Source organism: Nymphaea colorata, chromosome 6 (genome assembly GCF_008831285.2).
Source record: "Nymphaea colorata isolate Beijing-Zhang1983 chromosome 6, ASM883128v2, whole genome shotgun sequence".
Classification (NCBI taxonomy): domain Eukaryota; kingdom Viridiplantae; phylum Streptophyta; class Magnoliopsida; order Nymphaeales; family Nymphaeaceae; genus Nymphaea; species Nymphaea colorata.
In genome coordinates this window covers 14,187,801-14,201,169 of record NC_045143.1, presented here as the reverse complement: position 1 = coordinate 14,201,169, position 13,369 = coordinate 14,187,801, and the positions used below count along the sequence as shown (strand labels likewise).

General features: G+C 36.1%; 1 protein-coding gene across 2 annotated transcripts in view; it reads left to right on the top strand.

The window, feature by feature from the left end:
* The window catches only part of LOC116256933 (insulin-degrading enzyme-like 1, peroxisomal), a 78,258-nt gene extending 66,610 nt beyond the window's left edge, over positions 1-11,648 (top strand). For both annotated transcript variants that reach the window (XM_031633512.2, XM_031633513.2), the window contains exons 22-26: positions 4,950-5,074; positions 5,142-5,193; positions 5,268-5,354; positions 10,553-10,675; positions 11,198-11,648. In XM_031633512.2, the coding sequence (XP_031489372.1) occupies positions 4,950-5,074; positions 5,142-5,193; positions 5,268-5,354; positions 10,553-10,675; positions 11,198-11,449 (639 nt within the window). In that variant the 3' untranslated portion in view covers positions 11,450-11,648. The remainder of the gene's footprint in view (positions 1-4,949; positions 5,075-5,141; positions 5,194-5,267; positions 5,355-10,552; positions 10,676-11,197) is intronic.
* The last annotated feature ends 1,721 nt before the right edge of the window (positions 11,649-13,369 follow it).

Sequence of the window (13,369 nt, the reverse complement as noted above, 5' to 3'; positions counted from 1 at the left end):
GACACATTGAATAGCCCTAGATGAAAGTTTGTCATTTTTGTCATTTAGAATGTAACATTTGCAACCAAAAACTTTGAATCTTTTATAAATTAGCTCCAAATTAAAAAGTTTTTGAAAAGGTGAAATGTTTTCTAAAACTTTAGAGGGCATTCTATTAATCAAGTAAATGGATGTTAGAATCGCTTCAGCCCAAAAATTTTTTGGAACATTTTTTGATATAAGAAGAGCTCTTGTTGTTTCAAGAATATGTCTATGTCTATGTTTTCTTTCGGCGATTCCGTTTTGTTGGGGGTTCTTGGGACAAGACTTTTGGTGTAAAACTCCTTTTTCCTTTAGATATTCTTCAAATTCATTGGAAATAAATTCTCCCCCGAAATCACTTCTAAAGATTTTAAGGTTTGCATCAAATTGTGTTTTGATCATGTTGTAAAAGTTTTTGAAATTCATAAAGACTTCCGATTTGTGTTTAAGAAAGTAAACTCAAGCATATCGAGAGTAATCATCCATAAAAATGACATAATAGAGCAAACCACCTTTAGACATAATAGGAGCGGGACCCCATACATCCGAATGCACTAATTCAAAAGGTGCTTTTGCAACAAAATTTCTATTTCCAAAAGATAAAGCCTTAATTTTGGCTTTAATACAATGATCACAAGAGATCATTTTTTTACATTTCTCTTCCAAAAAAGGGATACAAGACATTTTTCCTAAACTTGAATGCCCAAGTCTTTGATGCCAAATTTGAATGTCACTTTTCTAGACTACATTGCAAGTAGGGTTGGAAAGATCCAAATAATCAACATAGTAGAGATCATTTTTCCTAGAACCTTCCCCAATCATCTTCTTGGAAACATGGTCCTGTATCAAAAATTTATTTTGTGAGAAGACAATATCACATCCATGATTTGTTATTTGAGAAACCGACAAGAGATTTAAGTTAAGTTTGGGAATAAATCTAACTTTTGGTATTTTAAAAACTTTTGAATTAAAAATTTGATCAATATTCCCAACACATTTGATTTCAAGAGGAGTTCCATCGGCGGTTTTAACAAATGGGCACGATTCTTCCTTAGTGCATTCGGTAAGTAAAGAACTACAAGGGGTCATATGAAATGAAGCTCCGGAATCAAGAATCCAAGAGTACTTACTTGATGATGTAGATGTCACCGTTGCTCCGGAGATTGGAGAAGTCTCTCCTCCTTTGAAAAGTGGTTGAAGAGCATCAATAAGCTTTGGTTGGAGGCCACTTACAAGCTTGTCTAGGTCAAATCGATTGCTTTCTTCATACATTGTCCCAGCCACACTTGTCTTTTTATCAAATCTCCTCAATTTAGGACATCTAAGTTTAGTATGTCCTTCTTGACAATGGAAGCATATGATCTTTTTGTTGCCATTATTGTTATTCTCATAGTTTCGATTAAAGTGAGGAGGTCTATAAGTTCTCATATGAACACCGGGTCTTGAGATAGCAAGAACACTCTCATCTCACTCTTTTCTTTGGAAAAATTGAGTCTATTCTCCTCCATTTGAAGTTCTGCTATGGCTTCATTCATAGATGGTACTTTATGCCTATGGAGCAAGGAAGTTTTGACTCCATCATATTCCGATCTAAGACCAAGAATGAATTTATAAATTTCTCCCTTTGGATTTGTTTTTCTCTAACTCCAATGTCTCTTGGATCATACCACTCGGGTTCAAATAGAGCAAGTTCGTCCCATAATTGCTCCATTTCTCCAACGTATTCTTTAATGGACATATCCCCTTGTTGGAGACTTACAATCTTCATTTGAAGATTGCACATGTAAGCCACATCCTTCATAGTATGGGTTTTTTTGAGGAATTCCCAAGCTTCATGAGCAAAATTATGTTTTGCTTTTTGCTCAATGGTTGTAGTATCAACACAAGCAATAATCTAAGTGATAATCTTGTGGTGTCTTATCTTCCACTCTTCCCATTTTCTCTCATACTCATTCATAACCTTGTCTTTTTCAACTCCATCTAGTTCTTGGGCTTTACCATCTATGGTTTTGGTGAGGACTAATTGAGGTTCACTTTTAGACCCATGAACAAGTCCTCATAGGCCTTTACTTCTAATAAAATGTTCCATAGTTTTTGCCCAAGAAACATAATTTGATGTAGTAAGTTTAGGGAGAGGAGTAGAAGTTCTTTCATCCATAATGTGTACCTTGTAGAAGAGACATTGAGGTAGTGCTAGGATGAAAAAACAGCTACAAAAATAGAAGCTTTTGACGTGCTAAAAACTGCCACAATCTTCACCACCAAGGAGGCTTTATCCCGTCGCCAATATCACCAAAAGCGGCCAGCAAAATAACAGCACCTTCTTGTGTCAAATCTCAGCCAACAATTATATCGAACACTTGGAGTGCTTCACAGCTCCAAAGGAAGAGTAATAACTGGCTCTTCAAGCTTGAAAGACAACAAGACAAAGAACCAAAACCTGCTTTGATACCATGTAAATCAGGCCTGATTTTGAGAATGCAAATGCTTTAAGAGATACACTCTTGAAGATCCCAACAACTTCAATAGGTAATACAAAGCCTAACCTCAAACTTGAGGAGAAGATACCAAATATATTAATCTCAAGAGAAGAATACACAAGAGAGGCCTAAAAGCCTTTTAAACAAAAACAAGGGACAACAGTTCCTTATTTATAGAGCAAAGAAAGGAGGAAAGAAGGGAGGAGTTGGCTGTTGGGCCAGCTCCAACGGCTAGAAATCTAGCCGTTGGAAGCTGGTCCAACAGCTAGTTCCTCTTTTACAATAAAAAAAGGTAAAAAACAGAAAAAGGGAAAAAGAAATAAAAAAGGGTACACAAAAATAAAATAAACTACATAAACACCTATGCATACACACACACACACACACACACATATATATATATATATATATATATTTATACAAATCATACATGAAATCAAATGTATGACAGTACATATGAAATATATATATGTATACTTACATGATGTCTAGTCCTTAATTTCTAACAGGAGGAGGCAGAGAGAAGTCGGGAGGTCACCTGAGCGCCACCACCGCCGCCCTTCACCTCTGTCGCCGCTGCCCTTCTTCCGCTGCCTGCTTCTCTGTCGCAAGAATCGGCGAGAGACGAGAGAACGAAGAAGAGGGAGGTTCTGCGGAAGGTGAGGGAGAAGAGTGAAAGACGAGGGAGAAGAGGCGTCGGGCTCCCACGCGGGTGGGTTCGGATCTGGGTCTGGACCTGATCCGACCCACCTGCAAAAGACGAGCATTACATCCTACCCTCCTTAAATAAAATTTCGTCCTTGAAATTAATATCATACCTCAATGCAAGAACAGGTGTGGATACTTCTTTTTCATATCCTCCTCAAGTTCCTATGTTTTTTCCTTCAACCCATGGTTTTGTCATTCCACTCTTACTAGAGGAATTCTCTTGGTGTGAAGCACTTGCTCTATTTGATCTACAATCCTAATAGTTTTTTTTTCCATCAACAAATCGTCTTGCGCTAGAATACCTTGAAAGTCAATCACATGTATAAGATCCGGTACGTACTTTCGAAACATGGAAACATGAAAAATGTCACGAACATGACTCAAATTGGATGGTAGTACCAATCTGTATGCTACTTCTCCGATCTTCTCTAATATCTCAAAAGGTCCAATGAACCTCGGGTTCAATTTTCCCTTAATACCAAATCGAAAAATGCTTTTAGTAGGTGAAATTTTCAAGAACACATGATCACCAACATCATAAGCCAACTCTCTACGTCGAATGTCGGCATAACTTTTCTGTCTACTCTGTGCAGTCTACAACCTTTTCCTTATCAATTGTACTTGGTCGGTGTAATGTTGCAATACCAAATGGTTTTCCATCTTGCCATCACCCAATTCAATCCAACAAGCATCAGCCATAGCATGTCTGCTCAAAGCATCAACCATCACCGAGTCAACATACTGCACATTGTTGCCTTAGCATGTCTGCTCAAAGCATCAGCCACCACATTCACTTTTTCGGGATGATATGATATTTTGAAATCATAATTCTTTAAGTATTCAATTCATCATCTTTGTCTCAGATTGAGATCCTTTTGAGAGAATAGGTGAATGAGCTCATCATGTACTATTAAGCTGCCAATTCCAGCAAATAGATGGAAGCCATAAATGATGAAATAGAAGGCCTGCATGAATGTGGCACTTGGGAGATAGTGTCCTGACTGTTCGATAGGAGTGTGGTGGGAAGAAAATGGGTATACCAAATTATGTATAAGCCATATGGAAGTATTGAAAGATGGTTCATTGCCCAAGGGCTCACCCCATAGGCGGGATAAGATTATGATGAGACTTTCAGCCTATGTCACATAGGTACGGGTACAGGTTCAGACTATTTTAAAAAAACTTGGGGTGTGGGAGTACGGCTTTATATATATATATATATATATATATATATATATACATACATATAAAATAAATAATCAAACAAAATAACACATTCGTGATTCAAAATTTATAGATTCTAAAGAAAAAACTATTGAACAAAATATGAGAATGCGGCTTTGGAAGTTGTGCCCTTATGTTTACATTTTATTTGTGATTATTTGTGAGATGGTTGTGGGTTTATCAAATCATTTTTGGATTTTATTCTTACGAATATTGAAGACATGTTTACACGTCTGTTCTTCTATATGGAAAAGTTATCATGGCTAAGGCAACTATTGTAATGAAATATTAAGGTTTGTTTTCATTTTTCAGATGCATTGCACCTGTCAACATTTCCTTATAGGTTCTCTTCTTTATTTGTCTTTTATTAATCATGGTTGATTTCCTTTCTTGAACATCTTTTTGTTTGTGCTTATGTCAATATTGTTTGAACTTCCAAGGTTTATAAAGCACCCCACTTCTTTTTACTATTTTCTTTTGTTCTGATGGTATAACTACTATAGCTTGTAAATGTAGGTTGATCTGGATGATTTGGTACTAAATATAAAGCTTCAGCTCTTTGTTCTTGTTGCAAAGCAGCCAGCATTCCATCAGCTCCGTACAGTTGAGCAGCTTGGTTACATTGCGATACTGATGCAGAGGTTTGCTACAACTTTAATCCACCCCTTATGATTTCCTTGTATCATATACCTGACCTGTTTTATGCAGAAACGACTCTGGAATTCGTGGATTGCAGTTTATTGTTCAGTCCACTGTGAAGGTAGAATACGATCATATAGTTTGTGGAGATCAATTGTAAGTTGCGTCCCCATGATGCCATTGTTTTTCCTATAGGACCCTGGACAGCTTGATGAGAGGGTGGAGGCATTTTTGAAGATGTTTGAAGACAAACTTTGTGCACTGTCTATTGAGGAATTTGAGGTGAAATGTTACGATGCAAATTGCCTGTTTATGAACTGAATGACTTGGCAAGTAATTTGTGACTTTTTCTTGGCTTGCTTGGTTTTGCCCCTAAACGAGTAAAAATTTAAGGTGATGAGTTGGGGTCAAACTTGGCCAACTCAAGTCAGTTCAACTAAATTCTATAATCATCCTGGATAGTTGCATTAACCATTATTTTTGAGGTTATAGGATGATAATCAGAAGTTAATGACTAATGTAAATGCGAACATATATAGCTAATTACTGCATAATATGCTTAAAATTTAATATATGTGCAGCTAATTTTGTAGATATGTTCCTTTTTAAGCTTATGTATCGTAAATTATATTATTTATTATTTATTTTCTGTAAATCTAGAGAAAATTTTGTAACATGTAAGTTGACTAGTCTGTGTCATGTAGATGACTGGCTGATCCTGTACTGACTTTTGAGAAAGCAAACAGCGCTCCAACTTCTTGTAATTTTGATTTTCATTTCTGGCAAACTTTTCACAAATCTGAACTATATTGGCAGATTTTACTTGTCCAAGAACGTAGGAATTATATTCTATGATATTCTTAAAATATAGATTGGATTCCATAAGATGAAAGGTTCATAGTTGGTATCATGTTTCTGTCTCTATACGTATTCCCCAATCCATACAAAAGAAATGTTATATACATCCATGGGTCCTCTTTATTACTTCAACACAGATACCCCAGTTTCTCCAAGCTGCTAATTGGAAAGAAATAAAGGAAATTGAGTCATTTCATAATACCACTTAATGCTAATAACCCTTGACTTCTTTAACAATCTCCCTCTCGTTCAGAGGCACCTTGTCCTCAAGGTGAAGAAAGAAACCTGGGCTCTACATCAGCAGCATCTTCCCAGGTAGCATTATCAATATCAGTTCCTCGCCATTTGGAAAGCCACTCTGAGATCAGTCATCATTCTTTTTCTTTTGGATGCTCTCTGAAACTTGACATGGCCTATGACCAAATTGATTGGTGGTGAGATTAATGAAGGCTGTTGCTGAATAGTTGGGTCACCAGTGAATGGATTTAGCCTTTCAGGTACTGGATGATTGGTCACCAGTGGTAACGGCAGTTGGTAGGTAACCTTTTGGTAGCCTTTTAGGGCCTTCAAATTTTGGGAAACAGATACCCTGCTGCTCGTCAAGGAAGCTGCCTGGGAGTGAGTTGGACCCCATTCCTAACTTTGAATCCTGATCTCTGTGTTGCTTGTTGCACTGTTTTGTCACTTGAGACCGTGGTATATGTAAAGTATCCTTGGAATTTTAAGTACCTTATACCTGCTTCCCCTTTGCGCATCAAACCCACTAAGGCTTGTGACATCTCCTGTGGTTAGGCGGAGGTCGACTTCAAACTACTTCAAACGTTGTCATCTGAGTGCTGGTCTAGGATGCTGTATCATAGAAAAGTTCCACTAGGCCAAGTATGTAACCTAGTTATAGGGCGGCCTACTCCCAAGTCAGCACATGTAGTATTTGATCCATGGGGTATAACATAGTAGGAAGATATATTGTGGACATAGGTTTACTTCACATATATTTCTTCTTTTTTTTCTGCTTGTGCTGTTTTTATTTTTCTGTTTCCTTTTTTTGGTTAACTTTGGACATTGATCAGAGTTAAACTAGCCATAGGTTAGGTCCAAGCACCACGATTAGGATTATCTCTATCCCTTGTGCATATATTGGATAGTCGAAGACCCAAAAGCATACAGACATTATGATGTTAGTGACAAACTATTTATTTCAAGTAGGTTTATGGAAAATGATAGTGACTTTGGTGTATACAAAAAATAAAGATGTTGACTATTCCTTCCTGATCAATTTATTTTATAGCTATGGTAATGTTCCTTACATTGATATGGATAATGGCAACTGTTATATGGTCAATAAAGAAACTTGGAAACAAGTAGTGGTGAAAAGCTATTGTATACACTAGGATGAATAGCAACGTCTGGAAATTCAAGATTACCTTAGGAATCATCCTTCTGAGGTTCAGCATCGACTATCCAATCTTCATTGATTAGAAAGAATATCAAGGGTTTTACACTAATAGGAAGCAACTTCTAGAAATTCACGACTAACATTGGCATTAATCTTCACAGTTTAAAGGTTAGCAATCCAATCTTGTGTAGATAGAAAATAGTAGCAAGAATTCTGAATAGATTTCTTATGACTCTTTTTTCCCCTTAGACATAGAGTTTTTTGCTTACTTTAAACTCTTGATATGAACCATCTAGTTATAATAAAGCTCCCTAGGGCACCATGACTGTGATGAAACCATGAAACTTGAACTAGAAGAGACAGTAATTCTAAAATACAAGATTCTGCCGTGGGGTAAAAAAATCAGTTTCAGGTGAAAATCAAGAGTAATGGGTACTTATGCATACAGAAAGCTAGATAATTGGAGAAACATTATCCTCAATAATATAGAATCGCCTATGAGTAAATTATTGCTTCTATGTAGCTAGATCATTGGTGGACTACAATTGAAACCTTTATAGCTATTGTCTGAAAAAAGTGAAATAGTTATCAAATGAATGTGAAAAATAACCTGTTGAGTGATGATTGTTCACCCTATTTGGATATTTCAAAAGGAAATATGATTCAATTGAGAAAAGCCTTATGTCGACTTAAGCAAACACCTAAAGTTGGGTTTGGAAGATGTAAACAGTATTGTTGAAATGACACTGAGTCAGTCAGAAACAGCTGATGTCGACCTTTTCAATTCGAAGGAGGGGCTGATTTGAAATTGCTTAAAATCAACAAATTTTAGGTTGAATCGCTTGAATTGGACTTAAGTTAGCTGCTTCAAACTGAACCGCTGATTTTGGCATAGGACATTGGCCTTCCTGATCACGAATAAAACCCAGTCCATGTAAGTGTGGTTTTACAAACCAGCCTTCTCCTTTCGTGTCCCACCACCTCCACCCTTCCTTTAGATATAGGACTAAATTTTCTAACACCCTATCATTAATTGCTTATCACCTTTGTTTTAGAAATGTACTGTTGAATAAATTACATTTTTCCCATCAACATTTTGATAAATTGCTTTGAAAATGTGAGAAATCACGAATGCATATATAGTTTACGAAAAAAATAAAATAAGAGAGTACTAACTAATAGAGAGGTACACTTCATCTATTTACTATTTTTTAAAGCATAATATAAGGCATTTGAACAATTAATAAAATTGCTTTTGTAGCAGTTTAAGCTCAACATCAATTTCTTACCAATTTTCTATTACTTTGATAATTGTGTAAGGGGTATTTAGGTTATCAGATACGTGAGGACATGATGAAATATATATATATATATATATATATATATATAGAGAGAGAGAGAGAGAGATGTGTGTGTGTGTGTGTGTGTGTGTGTGTGTGTGATTTGTTATATAAGTAATTTTATTTGTCTATATTTTTATTCAAGATTACCTTGAATCGATATATCAATGAAAACTTGGCCAAAACATTTTTCAGAATGGCCAAAACTCATTTGATGTCGTGTCGGGCCGCACCAACATCTGCACCGTTGCGGGTGTGGGTGCGGGTGCACCACCACAGTTGTGACACCCGTGTCACTTAAAAGATGTGGTTTTGCTAAAAAATTAAAAGTCAAGGAGAGTGATTAAAAACAGGAAAAACTAAACTGCCAAAATTCATAAGACCTTAGAACAAACAAAAGATAATAAAAAAATGAAGAACAAAAAAAAAGCAGAGAAGATGATCTACTATGTACTAACATCTTGACTTTTGATGTATCTTATCTGTCATCGGATTTTAGCATACATTTTTCACATATGTACATTTTTTCACGCCACATTTTAACATGCATTTTATGTGTGAGCAATCATATTTTGACAAACAACTTAACCCTCATTATTCATGAATTAGAATTCCCTGTTTCCTCAACAACTCGTATCTTACTTTAAGACAGGAAAACAATACAAGGTGAACATAGTTAATAGTACCACAACAACAATAATAGGAGTAACTGAAGAAGAAGATCCAGAAGAAAAGCTACACATTTCACCATGTTTCAGCAATGCCATAACATTAGAAATATGGCAGGAAGAGTTCCATATGAAGAAGAAAAGAAACCCACATCCAGTGTTCTCCTATGCAGAGAAAAGCAGATCTGGGAAGCAAATCTAACAATATGGAAGAGATAGATCAGATCTAACCTAGTGCAGCAATAAAAATGATTGAGGACCAAGTACCTGTCTAAAACATGAAAATGAAACAAGAAAATCACCTACTTGCTGGATTGTTGTAGATGAGATAAAAAAGGTGAAGAGCTTTGCCCTTCGCCCAATTCAGACTTGGTTGAGAGGAAAAGCCACAAACTGTTCTGATTTATTTCAAGGGCTGCACCACTTAGAGGAGGCATCTATACCTGAAGAGATGATCATCACACTTTGTCACACCAGAGGAGATCAGCAGCAAGCATCATCAATGGAATCTCCAAGAAAGGGATGGTCAGATCATGGAGGAAATGAAAATGATAAGATATATTAGGGACACTTTTATTTTATCTCAAGATATGCTCTCCCAGCTCTATCAGTCAGCATCTGATCCAATGTTAACTCCACTACTGCTGCAGCCATACACCTATATTCAGCTTCAGTATTCATCTTGGCAAGAGCTCTTTGCTTTGTACTGCACTGTGATGCTTAATTTTCCGTGAAGAATATATAATTACCTGAAACTAAACTTCATTCATTAGTATCACCTGCCCAATCTACATTTATATAAATTACCACTTCATGTGCTTTTACCATATTGAGTTTCCTGTTGAAGTAGTCCAACTCCAACTGTCTCTTTCAAATATCTTAGGATTGTCTTCACGGCATCCATATGACCAAATTCTGCTTCATTTATGAACTGGCATGCTTTATTTATGGAATAATCTTTGCCTTGGTGAAGTAGATGTTGAAGCATACCTATTGTGCTAGGTATAGTTTGGGGTCATTATATAAGTCTCCATTAAGAGTGCTGGTTTTATGATGTATGTGTGTACTCCATGTGTTTGTGCATATGATATATTATTGGTGAACTGAAGAAGGGGGAAAGACAAATTCAACTGGATTAGCTTTTCCAATGATTTTGTACTAAATCTTGCCTGAATTTTTCCTCTGTTGTTTTCTTTTGTCTCATTATTTTGTTTGCAGAACAATGTAAATGCATTGATTGAGATGAAACTGGAGAAACACAAGAACCTGAGAGAGGAATCTCTATTTTATTGGCAAGAGATTGTAGATGGCACATTCATATTTGACAGGAAGGAAGCTGAGGTTTGATCTTGAAACTTGCAGATGTGTATCTTGTGTGCACCCTTGTCCTGAAGAACTTTAGTGACTTGACATAGATTTTCCTGTTAGCATTTTTACTTCCAAAATTGCAACAATTATACACCATTGAGGTGTAATTTTGTATAATGTTACATTGCATTCTTGTGCAACTAAAACTAATTTAAGTACTGCTATGATATTTCAATTTCTTATTAGGCTTGAAGTTTGATAAATAGTTCCCTGAGATTTCTTATAGTTTGTCACTCTTTAACATGTTGTGTTGTAGTATTGTTGTGACCAAGGGCATTGCATTTTTCTATTGTCTAAGTGAGAGCTCTCCTGCCATGTGAACAAGTAATAAACATATAGATTATCTAGTAAGAAAATCGCTTCTGGGTGAAGAGACAAGCATATTATTGAAAATTTGCTACTGAAAAATGTTTCTGATGTATCAATAACACTAGGAGATGGAACAGAATGTCCGGACATTTTGGGAGTAATGAAAAAAATAAATTCTGTTTGCAGGTTGCTGCTTTAAGGAAACTCACGCGGGAAGACTTGATTGAATTCTTTGATACCTACATTAAAGTTGGATCTCCTCAAAGAAAAAAGCTCAGTGTGCAGGTTTTTGGGGGTCGACATTCATCTGAATATAATGGTGCAGTCTGCAATGAGCATGATTCATCTGTCTATTGCATTGATGATATATTCTCCTTCAGAAAGTCGCAAGCTCTATATGGCTCTGTCAGAGGAGGTATTGGCCTTGTGAGGTTATAGTTGTAACTTTGTCTTGATTGTAGTTTAGTCAGTCAGAAAATTGTACTCTCTCTCTCGATTGTGTATGATCAACATTCGTTCTTATTTGGCATTAACAACATTTGTAGCATGGACATTGCCTTCTCTTGAAATTGCCCACACGAGAGGACACAACTTAATAGAAATTTGTTAATACATTGCAGTGAATTTGTCCACTAAAGCAGAGAAATGTAAGAACTTTTAACTGCGGTGTAGAAATATGAGTGTTACCCCAAGTAATTTCAGATCCACTTAGTAATAGGTTGCAGATATAGTCTAGGATCTTTCTCATCAAATTCAGTAACGATCTGCTTCTCATAGACATCTGATTCCAATTGCATGTAGGAAGTTCGATTTGGTTTTATATTTTTTACATAATTACATTTGAATCTGAATCTGATTTTTCGAGCCAAATATGGTGATGCCCGTGCTCAACCTGTATCTGCTTTCGATTAGTGATAGGATGTTGGTATACTTTAGGATCTTTCTTATTAAATCCAATAAGGATCTGCTTCTCATAGACATTTGATTCCAATTGTATGTAGAAGGTTAGGTATGGTCTTGTGTTTTTAACATTTGATTCTGAATCTGTTTTCGTGGTAAACACGGTGATGTCCATGTTCAATGCGTATCTGATATCTTGACATCTATACCGATCCAATGGCATGATGAACTTAACAAAATCTTCTGTGACGTTTAATGCATTTGCAAGAAGCTGCCTGACACTTGAACGATTACTAGTTACCACTTGAGTTGATATACTAACTTACAAAGAAGTGCCCGTCCATGTTGACTGGGAAAAAGTGTTGTTTGGAGGTTTTCCCAAGCCTTCAAAAGGAATAACCAAGAGGTCCTTTGAAGAAGAAAAAACCTTAATGCTCTCTCTCTCTCTCTCTCTGAGATGTGACTTTTTCTTCTAGAGGTGAAAAACTCTTCTTAACTTCACCTTCATGTTCTCCGTAGGCTAATAATCGGATGTCTGTTGGCAAATTCTTTTATGAAAGTGGATTATTTGTGTAATTTTTCAAACATCTAGGCAATGCATGGACAGAAGATTACATTAGAATAGGACCTAACTTGTAGGTACCAAAGATGATATAGTAAAATTGGTAAAAGTAAACACGAGTGTGATTTCATTCATGAAACATGATTACATGTGGCACACTTTATATGATAAGTCAATATAAATACCTAGATGGAATTTTAATTAAAGGCATGGGCATTTGGCCACTCTTTAACCTGCTTCTTAGTGGTTGTTCCATCTCAAAACTGCTAATTCAATAACATTTTTAACTAATATATTGTACACTCGAAGATGCAAAGGACTTGGGCTATGCATGAAAAATTGAGTTGTTTGGTTGGAGTGAGAAGTTAAAACCACATGTATTGTAATGCATTGCAATCTCTTTAATCCAAGGACAACACAAATAATTGGAGCAATTATGCATGGCTCATCACATCTCCATTTGGTGACTCATTGAATTGCTTCATAAACAATCCTTCCTCTTGGGTTCTGATAGCCTGAGATCTTAAATGTTTTTTGTTATCTCTCATAATCTTCCAAAATGAAGGAAAAGCTAGAGAGAAAAAAGTTGACCAAACAAGTGTCTAAACCTGCAATGGATGCAAGGTTCTCTCCTACCAGGAATTTATGAACAAGGATTTGGTGAAGGATCAAAGCAGGGATTTGTCGTGAAACATAATGGTGTGAAAATGAGAGTTATGAATCGATGTACTGCCAGAGTTTGAGGGGATTTATGATGAACTGTAGAATGAGTGAAAATGAGGGGACTTTACGAACAAAGTTTTCGTGGAAGTTGGAAATTGTCTGCAATATAACCACAAACATTATTGATTATGGTGCATATGTTGAGAGTAAATAATCATCAAATTAAGGTAAAA